The sequence below is a fragment of the Hippoglossus hippoglossus genome, chromosome 15, assembly GCF_009819705.1.
Source record: "Hippoglossus hippoglossus isolate fHipHip1 chromosome 15, fHipHip1.pri, whole genome shotgun sequence".
Classification (NCBI taxonomy): domain Eukaryota; kingdom Metazoa; phylum Chordata; class Actinopteri; order Pleuronectiformes; family Pleuronectidae; genus Hippoglossus; species Hippoglossus hippoglossus.
The window spans coordinates 13,230,644-13,253,319 of NC_047165.1; the positions used below are offsets into that span (position 1 = coordinate 13,230,644).

The 22,676-nt window shown below is 41.4% G+C and overlaps 1 protein-coding gene across 24 annotated transcripts in view; it reads right to left on the reverse strand.

The window, feature by feature from the left end:
- Positions 1-703: 703 nt before the first annotated feature.
- The window catches only part of dst (dystonin), a 108,739-nt gene continuing 86,766 nt past the window's right edge, over positions 704-22,676 (reverse strand). For 10 of the 24 annotated variants that reach the window (XM_034609554.1, XM_034609553.1, XM_034609548.1 and 7 more), the window contains 35 exons: positions 22,542-22,649; positions 22,243-22,461; positions 21,951-22,154; positions 21,227-21,458; positions 20,655-20,881; positions 20,433-20,555; positions 20,243-20,344; positions 19,474-19,575; positions 18,953-19,126; positions 18,255-18,410; positions 17,734-17,931; positions 17,074-17,202; positions 16,329-16,499; positions 14,793-14,948; positions 14,193-14,399; positions 13,786-13,905; positions 12,937-13,106; positions 12,666-12,825; positions 11,640-11,834; positions 11,432-11,560; positions 11,102-11,245; positions 10,179-10,367; positions 9,926-10,055; positions 9,574-9,737; positions 9,310-9,472; positions 9,076-9,230; positions 8,909-8,983; positions 8,687-8,704; positions 7,795-7,911; positions 6,358-6,475; positions 5,554-5,667; positions 3,890-4,080; positions 3,568-3,678; positions 2,911-3,037; positions 1,533-1,786 (listed from right to left, as the gene is read on the reverse strand). In XM_034609554.1, coding sequence (XP_034465445.1) covers positions 1,533-1,786; positions 2,911-3,037; positions 3,568-3,678; positions 3,890-4,080; positions 5,554-5,667; positions 6,358-6,475; positions 7,795-7,911; positions 8,687-8,704; positions 8,909-8,983; positions 9,076-9,230; positions 9,310-9,472; positions 9,574-9,737; positions 9,926-10,055; positions 10,179-10,367; positions 11,102-11,245; positions 11,432-11,560; positions 11,640-11,834; positions 12,666-12,825; positions 12,937-13,106; positions 13,786-13,905; positions 14,193-14,399; positions 14,793-14,948; positions 16,329-16,499; positions 17,074-17,202; positions 17,734-17,931; positions 18,255-18,410; positions 18,953-19,126; positions 19,474-19,575; positions 20,243-20,344; positions 20,433-20,555; positions 20,655-20,881; positions 21,227-21,458; positions 21,951-22,154; positions 22,243-22,461; positions 22,542-22,649 — 5,352 coding nt within the window. Of the gene's footprint in view, positions 1,787-2,910; positions 3,038-3,567; positions 3,679-3,889; positions 4,081-5,553; positions 5,668-6,357; positions 6,476-7,794; positions 7,912-8,686; positions 8,705-8,908; positions 8,984-9,075; positions 9,231-9,309; positions 9,473-9,573; positions 9,738-9,925; positions 10,056-10,178; positions 10,368-11,101; positions 11,246-11,431; positions 11,561-11,639; positions 11,835-12,665; positions 12,826-12,936; positions 13,107-13,785; positions 13,906-14,192; positions 14,400-14,792; positions 14,949-16,328; positions 16,500-17,073; positions 17,203-17,733; positions 17,932-18,254; positions 18,411-18,952; positions 19,127-19,473; positions 19,576-20,242; positions 20,345-20,432; positions 20,556-20,654; positions 20,882-21,226; positions 21,459-21,950; positions 22,155-22,242; positions 22,462-22,541; positions 22,650-22,676 lie in introns of all 24 variants that reach the window. The other 14 variants (XM_034609552.1, XM_034609565.1, XM_034609550.1 and 11 more) reach the window with 12 other exon arrangements.

Genomic DNA, 22,676 nt, shown 5'->3' on the forward strand with positions numbered 1-22,676 from the left:
ACAAAGTACAACTGCGGCTGATAGGAACGTTATGAGGTTTTTAGTTGGTCATTAACATTAACAAATAAATTCTGATGCAATAACGGTGCAAAATTGAAAGTTAAAGGATCATATGCTTCATCCTCTGGGAATCACGAATGTACAGAATTTTGTGCCCTGGAAGACAAGTCAGTGGACTCATCCTCTAGAAACCTCGAATGGTTGTTAATGCCACAGCCGTTAGACCCTACATGAAGACGGATGACATGACAGCTCCCCAAAAGTGAACCCAAAGCATCTCCATCTCCCCCTGGTGGCTGACTGCAGTATAGGTAATAAACCCAACCTCCACAAAGACCAATGAAAAGTCAAATAATCTTTTCTCAAAGATGGTTTCTGTCAGTTCAGGCCATTCTTATCACAGTGTTTCTGTTTTTGTTAAGTTTGGGTTTAATTCGTTATTTGAGGCTATTAAAACTGGGCTTCATGATTGACTGCTGAGTCTGACTCACGATTGGTTGAGTCCCTGCATCGGAGGGACCTCATCCCCTGATTGTTACTGTGCAGACTCTGGCTCCAACTGTCAGCGTTCATGGCTTTATTCCTGGATAGTGAGAGGAAGTGGAGATGCAATGATCCATCTATGTACACATTCTGTGGTTACAGTGATCATCCAATAGATATTGACAGACAAACACTGGTAAAACCAACACAGCACAGAGGATTCTGCGGGTCACACCAGTCTCTGGTGGCTTTCTGCAAGCAGGTTTATTACAAAGTAATGTTACAGTAACAATTTCAGCTCTACCGAAATTAACCATACATGGCTGCTCACGACAACGTCTACACAGAGCGGCACCTCGTCCGGGTCAATGCACACAATGCTGCGATGGGATAGGACAGAACAGGGAGTGCAGCGGCCGACAATCAAACAGGACTGGAAAGCTTCATGATTACGAGGTTTCTGCTACTTTTTTTTTTAAATAGTGTTTTTCAAAGGTTTCTGCAGTGCTTACAGGGGTTTATTGTAGTATATTGCATTGCCCTTTAAATGCATGTTGGCAGTATATCATAGCACTTAAATAGATAATTGCAGTGCCTCACATGGTACCACAATGCACCATCTTCTCCGATCATCAGCATACATAAATTACAGTACATTCAGTAACTCTCAGCGCTATCCTGCCTGTTGTCCTTCATTAGTGTGTAGAAATGTTAGTTAACAGTACAACGTAGTCATACCCAGGTTTTCTAGTGTTCATCAAACCTCTACAGGTTTTTTTTTTATCAATAAAATAAAGTACAATAAAAACAATTTGACATTTCTTTTCACAGAAAATAAAATACATTAAAAACAAATACACAAGGCCATTGACATTCCATTCTCACATAAAATTAAACCATATTGCGTTTCAACAGAATATTTTACATCTTTGCAACAATTTAAATAACACTCAACACATTTGCAGTCTTTTAAGTTAGATATGTCCAGTGTCCGTTTTGTTTCTAGGGTGCAACTAGTTCCTGGTTTAGTTTGTTTACAAGGCCACCGACTATCGCTTGGATCCCTTGGCCAGTTTGCTTGTGGGAGTGGATTTTCTTTGAGGAGTGGGGATCTTGGAGGGTTTTCCTCCTCGCTGGCGGGAGGCAGAGCGCGGCGTCCGTCTGGTGGACTCGCCGACCGTCTCAGACACATCTGAACACACAGACTGGATGTCTGAGATGTCGAAGTCTGAGGCGTCACTGCCTCTGCGGCTGCTCCCTCGGCTTCCAGCTTTACTTCCAGGTCGGCTGGAATTTTTCCTTTCTAGAAAACACAAAATCAAGAACGAAAATGAGAAACTACTAAATAAAAAATGTATGACCTATTCAGAATGAGCCAACAAGTTTGGAAACAGGGTTGGCAAAGCAAGTAATTGCCTGGGGCCTGAGCTGAGTGAGGGGCCTCCAGTATTGGCTGATTATTAGTCCACAGCAATGACAATTTTGTAAGAATCCTCTTAAATTGCAATGCAATAACACTATGGTCAAGAACCCCCCAAAACAAGGCATCATGCCAATAGCTCTCAGCCAAAAGCTGACTAATTATTGAGGTGTGGTTCGATGTGTGGTCCCCCAGGTCCTTTGAAACGCTCCTGAATGAGCTCATAGAGACCACTCTACAGTGCCACAGCAGTTACAGTTCACCATGACGACAAGCATCTTTAAACCTACAATAACTTTTGTACTCATTCCTAAATGCAGAAAGGTCAAGATTATACTGGTAGACCTGTTTCTTTTAATATATTTTAAGTTTTATTTTCACATTGGTAGATGGAATTAAGATGGAATTATATTTTCTTCTGAAAAGATGGTAGTAGTGTTACTATGTTTTATACATGGCAAATTTAATTCTCTGTAACTTTTGTGTCAAATAAGAGTAATAATACTTTGTAAATTGCTTTTTAATGATGATTGTGATGTTTTTTAAATTTCTATGGCGCCCAGTGTTGGCGAATGGGCTCCAGCCCACCTGGACCCTCACAGGATAAGCACTATATATATATATATATATATATATATATATATATAATGTATGGATGGATGGTGATGTATCGCTGACATCACTGCAGTAAAACTAGGAAACTAGCCAAATCGTTACACACAACCCTGATGAAGGCTTGATAGCTGAAACGCTTTGGTGAATAAAGAAGGACGTCGTGGAAAAAGAGCAAACAGCATGTTTAAATTTTGCTTTGAAGCTCACACCGGTCTGTATTTTCTTTACTCAAACATAAGAAGGATGTTTGCAGCTCCATTGTGTCTCTTCCTTCATTCATCTTTCATACAAACACTTTGAATGAGCTGCAGCTTTGCTCCACACAACAGACAAAAGCACTTTTCCCTCTGAATATAATAAAAAAACAGTTTCTGCAGTTGCTCTCTACTCACCACCCATTGTCTGTGTTCGAGCTTTGAGTACAGCAGCGCTGATCAGGGTTCCCTCCTCACCGGACTGAAAGCCTTTACCTGACAAGTACCCAGGCAGACGTAATTTGCTGCCTTGTACTGGTGTAACCTGAAAATACACAGAACTTGAATTACTTTCACTTGTAATCATTTGCAGGGAACTGTGCACCAACATACACATTATTATTATTACTGAGTTAGTTTAAAATTTTGTGAATAATCCTTTTAAAATGCTGCAATGATTTTTTTCAAGAAGCAGTTAGTATATGAATATGTTAACCCTGTAGAATTAATAAAGCATTAAACAATAACACATGCACAGATTTAATATGAAGTTGTTCATACGTAGCAGCATTAAAACTAGGCAGATATTTTTGACAGGCAAGAAATAAAATATTCAGCCCATTAAGAATGAAAAACATTAGAGTAAAGACCCAACTGAAATCACATCAACTCATCGTCACTCTCATCATGTCCAATGTGTTGCAGGTTTCTCTAAAACTCTAAATCTTTATCTTTCAAATCTTACAAATTTGAAATATTTCATACATGATTCCAGGGTTACATATTTTTATTGTTGTTGATATAAAAAATTAAGTCGATTTCAGTTGGGTCTCACAGTCTTTTATGTGACTATACCTCTGAGGATGAACCTTGGCTCTCAAAGGAGTCTGATGATTTAAGAGGAGTGGAGGGTTTGCTGTTTGTGAGCCAGGGCTTATCATAATTGCGGGTTATGTGTTGGGGAGTCTGGGAAACAATGGCAAATCAAAAAAACCACAGATATGGATTTAACAAATTAAAAACTACAAGAAAAACTAGATGGAAGAAACACAGAAAAATAAATACACAGAAAAAAGTGATCGAATAACACAAAACAACGTAAACTAAGGCAGATGAATGAGTCAAATCATAGCAGGGTGATGATCAGCGTACAGCGGGACACGGTGGAACCTCTCACCTTGGGCGTGCTGGTCACTGCGGTGTGCGACGGGACCGGACAGCTCTGACTGGATGTGGATCTGTTGGGAGAAGCTCCTCTGGACGACGGCCGAGATCTCCGGCCCCGGTAGCGGAAGCTGGCCATCACCTGGGTGGTGCCTTCTGGGAGGATGAACTTCTCCCGCAGCTCAAGGTTGGTCCTGCCCTTAGCTGCAAAAGCACACTCCAGATGAGCCGTGTTGCATACATACGAATATCATTATGTTTATTAGTATTTTTGTGATGATGATGAGGTGATTTAACACTTTATTTTCCACTTTAGGTTCCAAATAATTTCCCAGAAGTTTCTTTGTAAGTTTCCTTGAAATAGCAATGACTAATGGTTCCGATTATGGAAAATAGAAGTTTACTGGAAAACCCAAGCAAATGTTATTTTATTATTAATTATAACTATATATATATATAACTATTCAGAATTTGTTTTTGTAACTGTTGAATAGTCTGCTTGTTTGCTTTCACATTTCGGTTTCTCTCTCTACAAGTAGCTCCACATCACACCCAGATTTTCAGGAAATGTCTGAATAAATTATTGGGAAATTATGAGGAAAATACAGATCCTGTTAAATAAAGTGTTAAAATGATGTGACAGTCAGCTTTTAAATAAAACTGAATATTTAAAAAGTTTGGATTGAAACACAATGAAAACACATGACTCATGCAGTTCCACATCTCATCCATACTGTCGAACAGAAGCCGGGCTTCTGCTGCAACAGTAGTGAAATAAACCTTTTAGTTTCTTAACCAACAAAAGGCTTCGTCTTTGTCTGCTGATCGAGCAGCAGAAAGAAATGAAAAGAAATCAAAATGTCTGCAAACACAATCACAACCAGAAGTGCCCAAATCAGAAGAATTATAAAACCAAGCTACATAAACTACAAAGAAGAAACCAAACAGACCTTGGACCAGTTGTGTTTAAAGCAAACAAAGTAAACACTGCAAATAATACCGTTTCAGTTTTGTTGTGTGTCGTACGAAGACGAGATGGTAGGGAGTTTTACTTTTACAGATTATTTCATCAGGTAAACTAGGGCTTAATTTACGGGGGTTGTAAACATGCAAATAATCCAAATCCACTATACAACTCCATCAATAACGAAACCATCATGCTGAATATAAGTAAATGAACTGTTAGAGAACACGATGAAGTGCTTGGTTTTCTCATTTCAATTTCATTTGCAGCACGATTAAAGAAAATATTTTTTCACTGACCACTGCATTTCACTCATTCACTCGAGGCTAAAATTGAGCTGAAAGGGGAGAGACCTCAACCCCTTCAATGTTCAAGCCAAAGTTAAATCCTTGTAGGTAAGCATCTCTATTGTTTACAAAAGCTTTGTTTGTCTGATTGTCAAGCAAACCTGAAAACTGCAAAAGAAGCTCAGGAAGGCTGAGAGAGCGAACAATAAAGCTCCTTAGAGAAAGTGATAACCGGCGTTGTGATGCACACAAACAACTGCATGCATGAAAACCAGCCGGAGATGAGTGACGGTTGGTGGGGTGGTCGTGAGCTGGTTCTCGGTATGAGAGTGACATTCATTCACGGCGAGCGCTCGCACACAGCTACGCTAGTTCACACCAGGACCAACACAAGCAGCACACGCTCGGATGTGCAGACACACATACCACTGGTGGGTTCATGGAGCAGGGAGAAAAAGTGTGAGATTTGCCAACCTATAGGAGACTGAGTAATCGAGGAGTTTGACTCTGAGCGCAACATTTTGCTCCCGTGGTGATGAACTAGAAGAAATGATTTCATGTTCAGCAGGAGGACGGTTACGCAGGGGAAAAAAGGAAATTGATAATTAATACAGAAGATAGAAGAAACAAGCACATGAAGGTTTTGTTGTAGATACACATACAGAATGTAGTTAACTGTTAACTCAATTGTTTTTTTTACTTTAAAAAGTAAACAACCAGACAGGGTACTGTAATATTACATTGATCGAAACAACAAGAAAAAGACAAAGGAAAGACAGTCAGTGGTAAATGCAACATATATTTAAAAAAGAAATAGACTCAAAGCATTTGTTGACACTGAGAAAGTACTATTGACTTTATTATGGTCAGCTATTCTGAAGTAATAATCTGAACCTTTCTTTTTAGGTGAAAAGAATTTCACAGATTTTTTATAACAAAAAAATCCTTACTCCGTATCTACTAAAATATCAATAATAATAATACTAATACTAATAATAGGATGATAGAGATGTCAGCTTTCTAAAGTTATTGAAATCAAATTATTGATTAATGAATCAAACTGTAATAACCCTGTCAATGTATTTTCTGTTAAAGGCCAAACATTACAGAGCACACTAACAAAGAAAACATACATTAGTACAGAGGTAGAGTTCTGAGAAGGGTGTACATTTCTCTGTGTTTTCAGACAGCGCCTCCTTGTGACTTCCTGTGGTGAACCTTTGAACTCACCTCGACAGGGGTCGTTCTTCACCAGGAACTCATCCAGGGCCATCCAGCCTCCGCCCACCCGCACCATCACAGTGCTGCGTAGAATGCGCACCAGGCGAAGCTGCTGAGAATCTCCGAACTGCGTCGGGGGATGGGGGGGAAAGAAAAACAAAGAGGGGATGTGTGAAAACACTGAGCTGTGATGGGAACTCTCTCACTGCAGGCTACGAGCTGTGCAACACTGGAAACCAGAGTGGTGCGGAGAATCAAACTGATTCCAGTGATTTAGTTTATAATCATGTTGTGGAATTTAACAGCGTTTATCAATAATATTTCATTACTGTGCAAAATGTTTTAATCCATCAAAGAGGTTTTCTGTTCACTTGTGATTTCCTTTCCATGTTGCACAGGTCTACACAAACAGTATTTTACCACAACACAACCATTTTAAGTTTTCATTCTCAAAGACACAAATTACACAGAGGTCCATCCAACTGGTTTCTTCTATTAGTATGTGCTGGTGTACTGTGTGGTATTCAAATTTATCAATTTAAAATTTCTAAACTATGTGAGTTCATTAATACTAAATGAGTTTATGTTATATGTATTATTTTGTCTTCTCATAATGAACATTTGTCCAAACATTTAATGTCGAGCCTCAATGATTTATATCAATGTTATTAGCAAACATTGGCATATGTATAATCAAAGTAAATCCCAGTAAGGATTTATTGATTTATATACAATGTTATAATATTTTTGGCGTCAGTGTGTAGGTTCATTTTTCTGCCATTAATGCAGGTTCAGCTGTGAAAAAAAACATTAACTGAAGGCACATTATTCTACCACCAGGAGGCACTAGTGTACAATAATCTGCCTTCATCTTTCAACACACACCAGACAACAAGTACGATGAGCATGTTATGGATGAGCATGGTTCAAGCTGAGGGAGGTGACGCAAGGCAGAATCAGCCAGTTGGATGTGACCGCGAGCATCAGCACAAACACACACAAATTCACACAATTACACAGCCGCATGCTTTCTGCCAAAAAAACAAACAGTTTCACGTCATGATCAAATGCACAAACAGCAAACTCCTGCAATCCAGCACTGTGTTGTTGCACTTTTCTACAAATACGACTCAGATGCATTGACACTGATGCACAACCGATGCAGCTACAGCTCCGATGACACAACATGAGGTATATGGTTCGAATCACTTCTGTCTAATCCACCACGGTGTGACACGCAGACATGACCAAACACTGATGACCCTTCACTACAGACCTATTGCATTATGGTAACTCTCATAGTGATAAGTATCTTGCACTTGTATGATAACTGTAATGATTTAATGCCACTGGTGATTTTAGTGATCAGATACAATAAAGGTGATGATGATTCGGAGCGGGGGGGTAAAAAAAGGCACAAGAAATATCTGAAGAATAACCATTTACCAGGATACAGCTTTCCAAAACTGCAACGTGTAGGTGGGGGGTAAGATTTTGATTTTCCCTGTTTGCTATTGTCTCATCGCCGATTAAGGAGTCATGTAAGCAGTGAACCAGACCAAACTGTCAAAAGAATGATTTCAATTCAGTGTGGTGTGACACATCAACACAAACTAGTCAACAAAGCAACACTAATGCCCCTATCCCCCTCTCGCTGACATTAAGCTTCAGAAAGCATGAGGCATATGGACCCATATCATGAACTTTACATTGCAACATGCAATCTGTCAAGACACATAATATTAACTCAGTAGGTAAAACGTATTCATTGAAAGCATTAAATATAAATCAAATAAATGTATAAACTGAGTCAGATGCAAATAAGAGTGTGTCGTCAGCCAATGTTGTGCTAAATCATTCCCATGATACTGCAGCACCAGAGGCAAGCACACAGAAAGCATTATTGTTCAAAATGCCCAGCAGATGAATATATGCCCGTGGACCAATTCAAAAAAACATAGGCTGAAATGATATTAGCACGCAAATGAAACTCAAAAGCAGATATAAACATTACTATTTAAACATTTACTTCACCATTTTTCAGCAAAACAAATACTAATGTCATAATAATAAAGAAGTTAAAACACACCTGTGCCTTTAGTCTTTAAAAAATCTAATTTCATATTCAACTACTACACCATAAATCATTGGACAGAATATACATCTTAGGCCATTTTGGGATTTTGGGATGTCTACTTCTGAGTTCCAGTCTGTACGACAGCAGCCAGGAATCTGGGCAGAGTTACTTGGAGAGGAAAAATGCTAAATGAGGAAAAGCGTAAAGCTTGATAAGGCACCGAGCAGAGAGATAGGAGCAGAAGAGGAAGTTCATATGTACCTGGTTTCCAAGGTAGAACTGGAGATGTGAAAAACAATAAAAAAAATACGGAAAAGTTAGTGTTTTTTTGACACATTCTTCACTGTATTTAACACTTACCTTCACAAAGAAGCTCCAATGAAAATAAGTTCAGTTTTTAAACATTTTATAATCATGAAAAAGTGTGTATTTCTTTAAAAAGATGAATGATGTAAGCTCAACAGCTAAAAAGAATCAGCTTACCCGGTATTTGTTGGCACCGATCTGCTCCACTTGGAATCGTTTGGGACATTTGCATTTTGCCACTTGTCGTGTAACCTGCAAATTTTTTAACATTTAATTGAGCCATGATTCTAAAAACCTGACAATTTGAAATCACCAGATGTTCATGTTACGAGAGTTCATGTTACCTCATCTTCAATTTTGTCTGCGTCTGTTAGTGGTTTGTAAGCATCTTTGTTGGGATGAAGTGCCGCCACGAACTCATAGTAGTCAATGTAGCCGTCGCCGTCCCTGTCAAAAATGTCTGCCACGGCGCTCATCTCCAGACGACTGGTGGGGAATTCTGTTGAAGAGACGTTAAGTGTTTAAAAATGAGCATTTTTCTGGCTGTTCAGTTGTGACTTTGTGTGTTGGACACTTACTGGAGGAGAGGATGCCCTCTATGAACTCCTGCCGCGTCACTTTGCCGTCCTGATCTTTGTCGATGCGGCGGAAGAAGTCCATGACGCGAGACTTTTTATGGTTCATCCAGCGCATGTAGCGCTTCCGCCACACATCAAAGTCAAAGTTGGCAAATTCCTTCAACTGCAAAGAAAGACGTAAATATGATATGGTGACATGAACGACCGGAGGAGCACAGATATATAATGGGATACACCTGAGAGCATATCTGAGTGTTGGGTTACCTCCTCCAGTCTGTCCAATGCATCATTGAGTTTCCTCCTTCTGTCCAGAGCCAGCAGCCACACGTGCTGCCACTTAGTGACCAGCAGGTTGACCTGGGGGTTCTTGGTTTCGATGGGAGCTTGTGTCGCTGACGCATACATTGCTTGTGTGGGAGAACGTTTTCCTGCAGGTGAAAGACAAACACATTCATGAGGAGTGTGACCTCACCATGTAACCAGAAGGGCATAGATTTGTAATGACATCATGCCAGGTGCTGGGAAAACGAGAGGATGTTGTGTCACTGCAGTGACTCAACACTCGGCCAGATGGCCCAGGTCGTGCACTATGAGGGGTTGTTAGTGGGATACATACTTCCAGGTCTTCCTTTTTCCAGCACAGGGATCTGAGACTGGATTTGGGTCTCCACAGCAGCCTTCCTTTTGTGTGTCTTGGTGATTTTGTCAACATCTGGTTGCTTCCTGGTCATTTCCTCCATGAACGCCTGCAGGAAAAACACGCAGTTTTCCTCATGAACTCTGAGGGTATTGTCAGCTATTTTAATTTTAGATATCCAGGGTCCATAAACCGGTTTGAATGGATTTTTACGTCCAGCTAAAGATTTTACCTGATGTTCTGCAATGAGGCCTTTGACCTCTTCGAGCTCCTGCGGCAGAAGCTCCTTGTCCTTGTCGTTGAGGTTGGTCTCTGCCCACTGCAGCCAGGTCAGCAGGTTCTCCAGCAGCTCCTGAGTGGTTTGCATCTCAGTGAGGGCCGTGGCCAGTCGCTGCTGGTGCTGCCGAGCCCAGGCCTGCACCTGGAACAGCCACATTACACACGTTACAGTTACGCAATGAAGAAGTATCCACACCATCAATGTACATGACAAAAAGTTAATGTTAAACCTCAGAAATTATGTCAGTGTCTGTTTACTGCACTCAGCACCCTTGGTATTTAGATGCTGTTAATAAAAGCTATTTTACAATAACGGTGTGTAAGATTTGGACGAAAGGGATCTATCGGCAGAAATTGAATATAAAATAATTTAAGTCATGTTTTACTCGTGTGTAATCACCTAAATTGTACGAATTGTTGTTTTCTTTACCTTAGAATTGGCCCCTTTATATTTAATTACTTTATATTTATCAGGAGCTGGTCCTCTCTACGGAGGCCGCCATGTTTTTTACAGTAGCCCAGACTGGACAAACTAAACACCTTTCGAGTTTTTATGACAACTGAAGGCTACCACAGGTTCTCTTTCATGGTGGTAAGGGGAGGGGAATTCAGCTGCAACATGCAACTTCACCACTAGATGTCACTAAATTCTACACACTGAACCTATAACTATTTTTGTGTAACTTACTATCAAATTCAAATCAGCACAATAAGGAGACTATAACAATCTTCCTTATTTAGTGATTTGAGCAACAAAGGAAGTGAGTCTTCCTTGGTGTAGCTTACATCATCCAAATGGTATAATTGTGCCATGTGATACCTGTGGCTATGACAGAGCAGAAAGGCATGTGTGCGGACATGCAGCTGTGAACTGACCTCTTCAAACCGGGCTTTAATGATGGTGTTCCAGTGTTTGATGGTTGTGATGGAGTCTGGGTGGCAGATGCTCAGAATGGCCTCCCCCATACTGGTTGCTTTGTTCAGAGCCACTCGCTTTTCCTCCTGTTTCTTCATGAACTCCTTAAAAATTGAGAAAGGAAAGAAATGAGCTTTGAAATCAGTCTGCGACAATTAAAAAAGACACTTTGCTAAAAATGATTGTTTTAATTTTGGATTGTCTAGAGAAATATAAACCTAAAGTTTTGCTCAAGATAAAAAACATATAAGTATATTTGTAAATTGGCATCAAGTATTGGCATTTCTTGCCTTGTGTTGTTCGATAAGCGCCCGCAGAGCCTCCTCATCATCAGGCAGGCTGCCATGGAAACGCAAACTCTGCTCTGCTTCAGCGAGCCACTCCAGCAGGATGTGGACAGTTGAATGAAACTCCTCAGCCTGCAGAAAGGAAACACAGATCATGTCAGACTCATTGACTCTACATCCTGTATGACAGCTGCAGGGGGCTCTGCAGTACCTGACACAGGGACTGCTCCAGCCGGACTTGTTTGGACACCGAGAGGTTGCACACCGTCTCCCAGCGAATGCTCAGCTCCTGCATCTGCACTTTGACCCATGACGAGTCATCGTGACTGCTCTCGATCAGGTCCCTGGCTGAACGTTTCAGGGCCTGGACGCTCACTGTCCTCTTTCCCAGCTCTTTCTGGAAAACCTGCGGAGGACAACCAGTAACGGAACCAGTCAGGCAACATAAGGCCACGCACAACAAACTGAAATGTGATGACAAAAGTTAGCCAAATGATTTGGAAATGATGTTAACATGTGTCAAATGTCGATGTCAGGTTATTCTGAAATGTATTTTCAACAAGAAGCAGTAAAAAAAATGTTCCAGGTCAAGCATATTTCTGCTAATTATAATTACAATGGAGAAATACAAAGAGAGATAGATAAACAGTGTTAGAGCTGTTTTTCAGCAGGATTACGCAAAAACTATTAAACAGATTGAAGATGAAACTGGGACAAAAAAAAAACCACATTAAATATTAGGGCAGATCCAGGATTTCTTTTGTTACTTTCTTCAACAATGTAAGATTTTTTGAAAGTTTCACAAATTTCCCAGGGGCAAAGAAATCAGGCATCTTTAGGGGACGGATATCTTCGAGTGTGTGCAATTTAATATGGCTTGATTTAATTTAAGGGGACTGTTTGGCTTTGGCAGAGGTATGCACTCCACTGAGCATCATTCTAGTTCTTATTAATAATTACACCTGTAATAAGAAATCAAAATAGCACCAATTTCCTGGATATCCTTGCTGGACAGAACTTTAAACAACAGTCACTCTCAATAGAAAGGTAACACAATGCTATCACTTTTGTTGTTTTATACAAATCCTGCTGTGGTTTAAATTTCCTCTCTCCTCTATTATGATAAGAAGCAATCAGTGATGAAAGGAAAAGGCAGTGTTACAGCAGCAATGACCAGTAAAAGAATAGTAATCGACTGGCAGATGTGGCTCGTTCTGTCTGTGGTGTTATCTTCTACCTTGTGGTTGTCTATGAGGTTGAGAACCAGGTCTATGTCTCCGTGTACGGGCTGGTCCTCAGCCAGCTGAGGTTCCACTCTGTACAGCCAGTCAATGAGAGCCTGGAGAGCGTCTTTAAACTGGCCAGAGAACAGCAGGGCCTCCTCCAGCTTGTTCTGTCTGCAGGGGAGAACAAATCATCCACAGTGAACAATGAGGCATTTAGAAATACTGCAAATAGTCCTGACTGATAGTTGGTGGGATAAAATACTGCAAGAAATCCATCAGTACCTTTCCACAGACTTGCCGCAGACTGTGTCCCATTTGTCCCTCAGTTCACTCAGCATGTCGTCCAGCTTCTGATTATCATCCTGAAGAGAGGTCTTGTCCTTCAGGGCCCGTCCTGTGCGAGTGGTGGTGTCGCACACAGAGTGTTTGCTGCCCAGGGCTTTCTGGAAGTCCTGTGTAAGAAAGACAAAAAAACTACATCAGCATATCCCATTTTACTGTATTTAGAAATAAAACAAGCTGACAACAGTTATGTTCACTGAATGCGCAGGGTTACAATAAACCTTCTCAAGGGATTTTCCTCTTACGACTGTCGGCATGTCAGATAGCATCCTAATCTGTGTGTGTGTGTGTGTGTGTGTGTGTGTGTGTGTGTGTGTGTGTGTGTGTGTGTGTGTGTGTTTTGTGATTAAGAAGGCAGTGTTCTATGAGGGAAACAAAAAGGGGGTCAAAACTCAACAGCCACTGCTCCACAGAGATTAAGAGTATCCAAAAGCAAGGTCACCCCTAATACATTTGGGCCTTCCCAGGATTATGACAGGATTAGCACAATCTCCCTACATACCACCACAGAGAAAACAACAGAGACTATCGTGGTATGTAACACAAATGCACACTAATGCATTCTCTAGATACTGTAATTCCTATAAAAAATATTTTACTGTTATATGTAACTTATATATGCTTCATTAAACAGCCGACTCTTTATTCTGGCTTGTAAAACGTGGTTTTCATGCCGGAGTTGTTTCTGTTAATAGAATGAAACTAAGATGAAGATGCTGTCGAAGGTCCATGTCTATTTTAACTCTCATTCCTTCTTCAGTAAACTGTGCTGAGGCGATGCTCCGTCACCTTGTGCTGCGTCAGCTGCGTCTTGATTTTGTCCGGATCATTGGCAATTTCCACCTCGGAGTCCAGGGTCTTCTCAGATTCGTCCAACCACTCCATCAGTTTATTCCAAGTTTCGTGGAACTAGCGGAGGATAAAGAAGCAAACACGGTGTAAAGCATTTGGACAAAGAGCTATGATTTCACATGATTTATTGCGGGGTGCTGTTTAATGTTCCCATGATTAGATTTTCAGGCCCAAGGAACACAAGAGGCCCCACGCTAATGAAAACACTGTAGTAAGCTGCAGACAGAATATGACACTGCCTTAATATAATATTTCCACAGCTTTCCAATGATAACACAAAAGTCCTGAGAGCAGTGAAACAATGTCTTTCTCTAACCCCAGTGTAAATATGCACACAACAGTACCTGCTTGGCCCGCTTCCTGCTGTCGTCCAGCAGCCGACCTCGCTCGACAGACCTCTGCACCAGCTTCTCCCAGCGGCCCTGCACGCTCAGCAGCAGGTTCTTGATCAGGACCACGTCTTGTTTCTGGCTGAAGTACTTCAGATGTGTCCCTGTCTTGTCCAGTTCGATGATGTGTTCTCTGTGAGAGTTCACCTCTGTCACAAAAATCTGCACACACACAGAAAGGCTTAGGTCAGGTGTGAAGGGAGATTTGAAACTGAAAGAAGAGGTCATGTAATTCATATGATTAATGGCCTAGTGAGTTTTGTACAAAAAATTATACAGATGCGGTCATTTGCTGGCAAAGCAGAAGGAATTAGTAAACATAAACCCCTGTTTTATATGTGATATATATTATTTATAACTTTTTACTGACTAAATAAATTACAAATCATCGTAGCATCTTAATAAAACCAAAGTTGGATGCAAATGTTTCAACTTGGCAGCTGAACACCTGCCTTTTTCCAATTATTAGATAAACCAATCATGTACAAACATTAAAAAATAAATCATAAGCATTTCCTTTTGCGTCATTGACCCTCCTCCCTGTGCAAACATTACCTTATGCTCATCAATCTGAAACATGATGGTCTCCAGGATGAGGGAGGCGGGGGAAACCGTGTTGAGTGTCTGCTCCGCTTGGGTCAGCCAGTTGATGAAGTCCTGCAGAGAGTTGTGGAACTCGGTGGCCAGAGTCAAGGCCTCTTCCAGTTTAACCTGAAGACACGGACATATCGTCAGGGTCAAACGTATTTACTCTGTAAACAGCCACGGTGGTTATGGTTTTATCTGTGTTTGTATGTCTGTTAGTTAGGAGGATTACACAAAAATCTACTAGATGGATTTCCACAAGGACACAGTGCGGGTCAAAAAAATATTCCAGATCCAGATCCGGATCAGGGGGGCGGATCCAGGAACATTTATTTACTTTCTTTAACATTGCAATTTGTGACATTTTTGTTGATTTCTCTGAGAATTTAATGGATATTGATGAAAAAAAAAAATTGACATGTTTAGGGGATATTTATGAGTGTTTACAATTTGGTGCAGATCTAAATAAAAATCGGACTCACGTGAATTTAAATGTGGTTTAATAAGGGGACTGTTGGGCCTTGGCAGAGGTATGTGCTCTCTCGGAGTTTGCTCACTGTTACACAACACTGAAAACAAACCGACTGGTTGCTACAACATTTGATGAAAAAGGCTAAAAATAAACAATTACGCTTCAGAGGAAGCTAACATCTCTAGAGAGGCTGAAACAGAAATGGAGTGATGAGCTTTTAATCCAATGAGAGAAACGTCCACTCCTGAAAAACATCCGTTCGCTGCAGCCGGGGCCGCGGGCACAGGCTCATCCCATGACAGTAAACGCCATATTAGTGACATTACTAATGCTTTTCCCTCACATATTGCAGGGTCATGTGGAGAGTCTTGCTAAAAATGGAATCACGGTTTAGGTAATATATTATCCGAATGCTCCGTGTGTGAGTGTGCGCTCGACTCGCTGCACTACAGGAGTGTCACGTTGCTGCAGAGAGAGAGATTGGCCAGCAGCTGCAACTCTGCGCAGCTCCAAGCTTTAGCAGAATTGACATTCCCGGGAACAGGACCAAAGTAAATAGGAAGCGAAAGCGAAGTGTTACAGCCAAAGCTTCAGGCAACCAGAACGAGGAGCTCCATATGTGGAGCGAGAGCGGTAAAGGGGGAGATTATGTTGATGTTTATTTATTGTAGCAACAAAAATGAGAAAATATTGTTCCAATCGGTGTCAAATATAAATAAGATGTCAAGAAGGACAACACGGTGACAGATTAGCCTTTACTTTGGCTCACATATTCTAAGCTCCACTATTTATTTTATGCACTTCTCAACATATGAGACAAGACCACAGTTGTTCCACACACTGTCAGACAGCATAGTCTGCTGTGATCTACAGCGTGACCACATCCTGTGTGTGTGTGTGTCCATGCCAACGCTCCATCTTTACACCGCTCATTATCAGCACGGGGATTAGAGGCTTTCAGCTACACAGTCATGGCTCAAGTGCATGTCAGCGATCCCTCGCTGGGGCCTGGATCTCGAGTTGTGACTCCATACCTTTCTCTCAGCGACCTTCCCCTGCACCGCCTCCCACTTCCCCTTCAGGTTGGCGAGGTCCTGCTCCGTGTTGCTGTCGGGACCCTCAGGCGCCAACATGAGCAGCTGCTGACCCTTGTTCTGCAGCTCCTCATACAGCTCCTCCTTCGCCTCCAAGGCAGAACACAACTCCTGCAAGAAAAGACCCAAAACAATGACATGGAGCGAGTGAGTGATGCTTTCGCCAAACAGACAAAATTACAGCTCTGACTTTTACTTTCGGGCTTTACAGCGTTCAAAGTGCGTGGGATGAATTTGCCCACGTTTTGTCCAAATCCAGTCCAAAAAAGGTGAAGGAATGAACAAAGTGCGGCTCGCAGAGACTCCCAGAGGCTTGTTCCCGCAAACATTTAAACAGTATAAAGTTACTAATTTGATAAAAGTTATTGCATTGAAGTAATCCCTCTGTCTTTTGGTACCATAAAATATCAGCGCTGGTGTTTCTTTAGGAAAAATGTCTTTAGTTCAGAGCGAAGGAAAACAAAGACGGGAAAGATTCTTAAATTAATTATAGTCAGACAGGCCTGAATCAATTAGAAACACTTTTAAAAAGGTTTTTGTAACCTTCCGCAGGGGGAGCTGCAAGTAGTGTATTTTGCAGTGTCATTGAATTTTCACACTCGGGATAAAAACACAGAAAAGACACGGTCGTCTCTTACAAGCCCCGCCATCTGTATGCGGCCTTTCATATTGTTTAAACACATACCAGATGGGCGTTAAGCTGCTCCCGGGCCGTGTCTGGTAAGCCTCCCACAGCCTTTGATGCCAACAGCTGACGTTCTGTGTCTTTCAGCCATTGCTGCATATCTTCTATCTCACCATGGAAACCTTGGGCCTACAACACAATACAACCTGAGTCAGGACAAAAGGTGTCACACACAGTCATTCTTTGGAACCTACGGCTCAGAGAGACGGATGTCTGAGTTATTAATTCCTCAAATTCATTTAGCCATCAAACCTGTGGTATTTAGCAGAAGAAGGAAAAAAGTGAATGTTAATAAACATTACAAAAATAATTAAACTTTTTTTAATTAACTGTTAAAACTAAGAATTGAACTGTAGTTTTCAGTTAAACTGAATTTTTGGCACTTTTTTCTGATAAACATCCCAATCTATAAAAAACCCACGGGATATTTCTGCTCCTCGTGTCCTCCCTCACATCCCAGCAGCTCCCTAAATGTCAAAGTTGTGAATAGAAAATCCACAGGATGCAAACAGGAATGAGGAGGAGGCGGAGGAGATATAGGAATACTCCTAAAAAAAGCCCTATGACTCTTGTTTCCCCTGGGAGAAAGGATTCAACCACAGCTTATTAAACAATAAATACAATGACAAATGAAGTCTGGGCTGATTAAATTATTCATACCTGAAGCAAAGCGCTCTCCAGCTGTTGCTTCCTCTGCTCTGTCTTCTCCTGGATGGCTTTCCACCTCTGGTTCAGGTTCTCCAGTTTAGTCTGCAGACCAGAGGCCTCCTCGCCTGAGGTGGACTCCACCAGATCGTTACCGGCTTTGTTCACCGCCTCAACTGTCGATTTGTGAGCCAACATGTCAATCTGGAGAACCTGTGGAGAGAAAGCAGCCAGAAAGAGTGAAATGTTGGGTGGATGGATCTGAGGACGAAATTAAATCTGCGTGTTTCTGTCGCAAATAGGATAAAACAGACATGATTTATCCAGATCAGTTCTTACATTTGAGTAAAAGATCATGCTGGAATAAAGTATTTAGTAAAAGCCTTTTTCTTAGATTTCCATGGATTAAATGAAATGTACAGTCAAGTGTGGCGAGCACACATTTACTCCTGATGCTGATGCTTTGCTTATCCCCTGGTTGTTAACTGAAACTGCCCGTTAAAAGAAACATGAGGTGAGGAGGTTTTCTGTCGTACGTGGTGTTTGGCGAGCTCGATCTCGATGGCTTTGGGGTCTCCTCCGGCCTTCCTCTGCTCGTCCAGCAGCTCCTCGGTGTGGCTCATCCACGCCAGCAGCTCGTCCAGTGCATGCTGGAACTGGCCCAGTGCCAAGAGGCCTCCCTCCAGTTTGTGCTGGATTAATGACAGATTAAACAGTTTCTATGTTGCAGCGGGCAAAAGCACTTGACATGCAAAACAACACACACCACGGTCTTTTGGGCCACTGTTGAGTCTGGCTGCAAATTTGCATGAAACTGTAGAGGCACATTATTTAAATTAAACCAGACTCATTGCCACAGCCAAGGAGGTCATGTTTAAAAAAAAAAAAAAGGAATTACCATGGAACTCAGGGAAGAACCCATTTAATGTTGGTGTGGATCCAGATCAAGGCCCTTTAACATCGAGTGTTTTTGAACATTTTCACTGATTTGAATAATTCATCTTGATAAAAAAAACCTGGCAGATTTGAGGAACTGTGTAATTTCGTCCAGCTTGATTGAATAGAAGTTGGGACTTGGCGAAAGTATGTGCTCCTCTGAGTGCCGTTCTTGTTGTGATTAAATAGCACATAAATAAAGTGAACAATCTGTTTAAAAGGGTAATTATATCTGTGACTTAGATTTCATTTTCTTCTTAAAAGTCGTTGCTGAATCTTCATGTTTCCCTTGACTGACCTGCCGGCTGATGATCTTCTCGTCCAGGTTAACACAGAGCATCTTGAGCTCGGACATCGGCTCCTGGATGGCGCAGCGATCGGCGTCCTCCGTCACCTTCTTCAGCAGGAGGCCCGCCTGGTGGCTGAGGCGCTCCATCTCGATCTGCAGCTGGTATGCCTCCCCTTTGTACTCCTGAAAGAACCAGCAGAATGAAGTGTTACACCCAAACAGTCAACACAAGTACAAAGTCATACACACAATACCAGCTTGGCCTTTTCAGCACAACATTCATATGACTGTACATCAAAGCAAATGTGACTTTATGAGATAATATTTACTGAGCGGTTGCACTGTTACAAGGCAGGTTATCTAAGGCCTGTTATAAATGAAGCACTCAACTTAAACACAGCTGGTGTATGAGAGTCTGTAACAGGGAAACCTGCAGTAAAGCTTAAGATTAAAATTAATTATCCTGAGTAGAATTCCAATATTTCAAGAAACTGCTGTTGCATCTTAACAGAGAAATCATGAGATCATACCTTGAGCTCTACAATCTGCTGCTTGACAGTTTCCAGGTCTGTGCCTACGGGGGACATTGAATCCAGTTTGCTCTCCAGAATATCCACCCAGTCAAACATTCCCTGAGAAGAAGGTGGGAAACCATTGTTACTGAGAGAAAACAAAGGTCAGAGCACCAGGAGTCATGTTTCCACACAGTTTCATGTTATGCAATGAATGGTTCTATACTGCCTGACACATACGGCAAACAAACACGATAAAAGTAAAGGAGCAGGACCTGAATATGAACACTATCGTCTTAAGTGTGTGGTTATGATCTTTACAGTTACAGTCAAATGTAAGCAGCTGTGTAGAGGATTCCTTCCTCCACATTAAAAGATCTTGAAATAACTTGACACAAGTGAAAGTGTGAGCCAAACATAGACTGTATACAAAAGGGCCAAGCGATAGAAAAGCACTGCAGTCTGGGTTTATATTATGCTTTCAAAATTAATAGGTCTCCCATAAAATGTTGTTTTTATCAGCTGCAATAAAAAAGCACTGCAAGTTGTGGTTTCATGTTAAAACCTTAAAAACCAGCAGACTCATAAATACTGCAACATAAACACTGTTTGTGTCTACGAACGAGTACCTACTGGTTTAACAATTAAAAAGTAAAAGAAAGAAAAAAAACACTGCGATTTTGCAAAGTCTGCCCCTTATTGGAAGAGTTCACCAAATTAACCAAAAACTCCATTAAGCGGTTTATTTCATTGCCTTTGAAAACTCTCGTATCAGGGATCAAAGTACCTGCAGGCCGTCTTGAAACTGCACCGCAGCCTGCATGGCTTCCTCCAGTCTCTCTCCTCTCTCCTTCCAGGTTTTATCTAGATTCTCCCACGCCGAATTCACCTGGAATAACAACACAAGTGTCACACCACGAGCCACATGCAGGAAAGAAGACATATCTGCATGGACAACATGGTTTTAAATCGTTTACCTCATCAACACTCTTCTTTATAATAGGTTTATCAGGCTCGCCACAGGCAGTCATGAGCTCTGCCCCTTGGTTTCGAACCACATCGAGCTCCTCCTGCAGCCCGTCAATCTCCTCCTTAAATCCCTGTTGAATTAAAAGCAGATTTAACGACAAAAGCATGCTGCCTCACTCTTAATTACCAACTGGTAGATTCCGTGGTTTGACTTTGGGAAACCTGCGTACCTCCACAAACTCCTGCTGCTGTTTGACGACTGACGGATCGACCCCGGGCTCCTCCAGCTCCCTCAGCAGGTCCTGGCAGTCTTTGATGGTGACGATGAGAGCGCAGTGGTCGCACCAGAACTTGTCGGCCAGGTCCATCACGTCCAGTAGCTTCCCCTCGCGCTCCTCCAGCAGCGCCTGGATGTCGTCCCAGAGGAACACCATCTGGTCCAGTTTGTCTTGTACGGCTTGTGGTAAAAATAAAACACGGGTTAATAAAGTGTTAATACAAAATAAATCAAACACACATTCACAGGTTTAGTGGGAAACATATATGGTCCATTTCTCTTTATACTTCCAATGATTTCCCTTAAGGAAAGTTCATGCAAGATTTTAAATAATGATTTTATTTGTTTTGACATACTGAAGAATCTAAGTTTTGTCTAGTAGTTGTGTTTATTATTTCTTATTTCCTTTAACTATCCTGATGCTCTGTATTAGTCAAACCCCTACTAAAATAAAAATAAACAATAAAGACAACATTTAAAAAATACAAACTGCTAAAAAAGATGACAGTATGGTAAATACCGTACCTTTAGCAGATATGTCCTTGTCTGCCCCTTGAGACCGTGCGATCATCTCCTCGCCTCGCTGTCGCAGCATTTCATAGGAAGGCTGCAGTTTCTCCAAGTCCACATAGACGGCCTTGTTTTCCGTGATCTGCTCCCTGATCTTGTCCACCTCCACCGAGATGGAGGGAGGCTGACGCAAGCGCTCAGCGATCCGCTCCAGGGATTCCAGCATGGGGTCGATTTTATCATGGAACTGGTGGAGAACGAGGAGAGGAAACACCTCAGTTTGTATATAATTGTTATACAACATTATTGACTTTTTTTTTTTAAGTTTTCTCTCTCAGACAAAAGACTGTTTTCATAACAAAAAACAGACCTTAAAATGAATCTGTCACATCCATTTGGAAACATAGTTATTATTACACTAATCTGATACCTCAGCCTCTCAAATGTGAGGATTTTTTCAAAATAATTAGAAATGAAGTATTAAAATTTGTGAATAATAGTATGGTAATCAATGATTATCACTATTATTGTTACTTTTATAATAATACTGTTATAGCTTGTTTTAAGTTTGAACCAGATATTATAATCATCTATTTTAAAAACAGCAAAAACGTTTAATTATATCAGATATTTTTAGCTTGATGGCCATCTAATAGAAACATTGTCATATATATATTACAATATAATAATTTATTATATAATTATGTAATATAATCGATAATAAAGAGCTACTTCTCACCTGGGTGGATTTGGAGGTGGCCTCATCCAGAGTGGCAGCTCTCTGTTTAACATCAGCCTTCAGTTTGGTGTAGAGTTGGTCAGTAACTGTGTATTTCTCTCTGATGGGCACTCCCTCCACTGGGCTGAGTTCAAGTAACTGGGGCCCGGTCTTATTCATCTTGTCAATGTGAGGCTTGTGCTCTGCGATCAGCTCTCTCATTTGCTGCAGAGGAAACAACATAATCAGTTTAGGTTTTCCATCATTTGCATTAAAGTGTTTTACTGATCATCCACTGGCGTTGGCTTGTTACCCTGAGCTCCTCTTGCTGCTGCCTGAGTGATTCGTACTCGATGGAGGGCGGGGGCAGCTGGCTGAAGGTGCTCAGGGTTTCCTGGAGCCACGGCCACATCTCCTCATAGGTCTCCCAGAACTGACTGGCCAGAGACTGGGCTCTCTCCAGCTGCAGACAGCGCTCCGAGTTCAGCTGACTCACCGCGCCGTACTTCTCCAGGAGAGTCTGCGTCTTCGCCTGCAAACCCAGAAGATCCTTTATGTTCATATACGTAATGCGCAATTGGCGGCTTTGACTTCAAAATAATTCCTTCTCACCTTCAAGATTTCTTTCTCCTCTGGGTTTTTGCTGTTCATGATGGCCTTTTCTGTTTTCACAATCTCATCCACAGCATCTTTGTGCCTCATGATGTCCATGGAGAAAATCTGGAAAACCGGTAGAGTGAGTTTTAT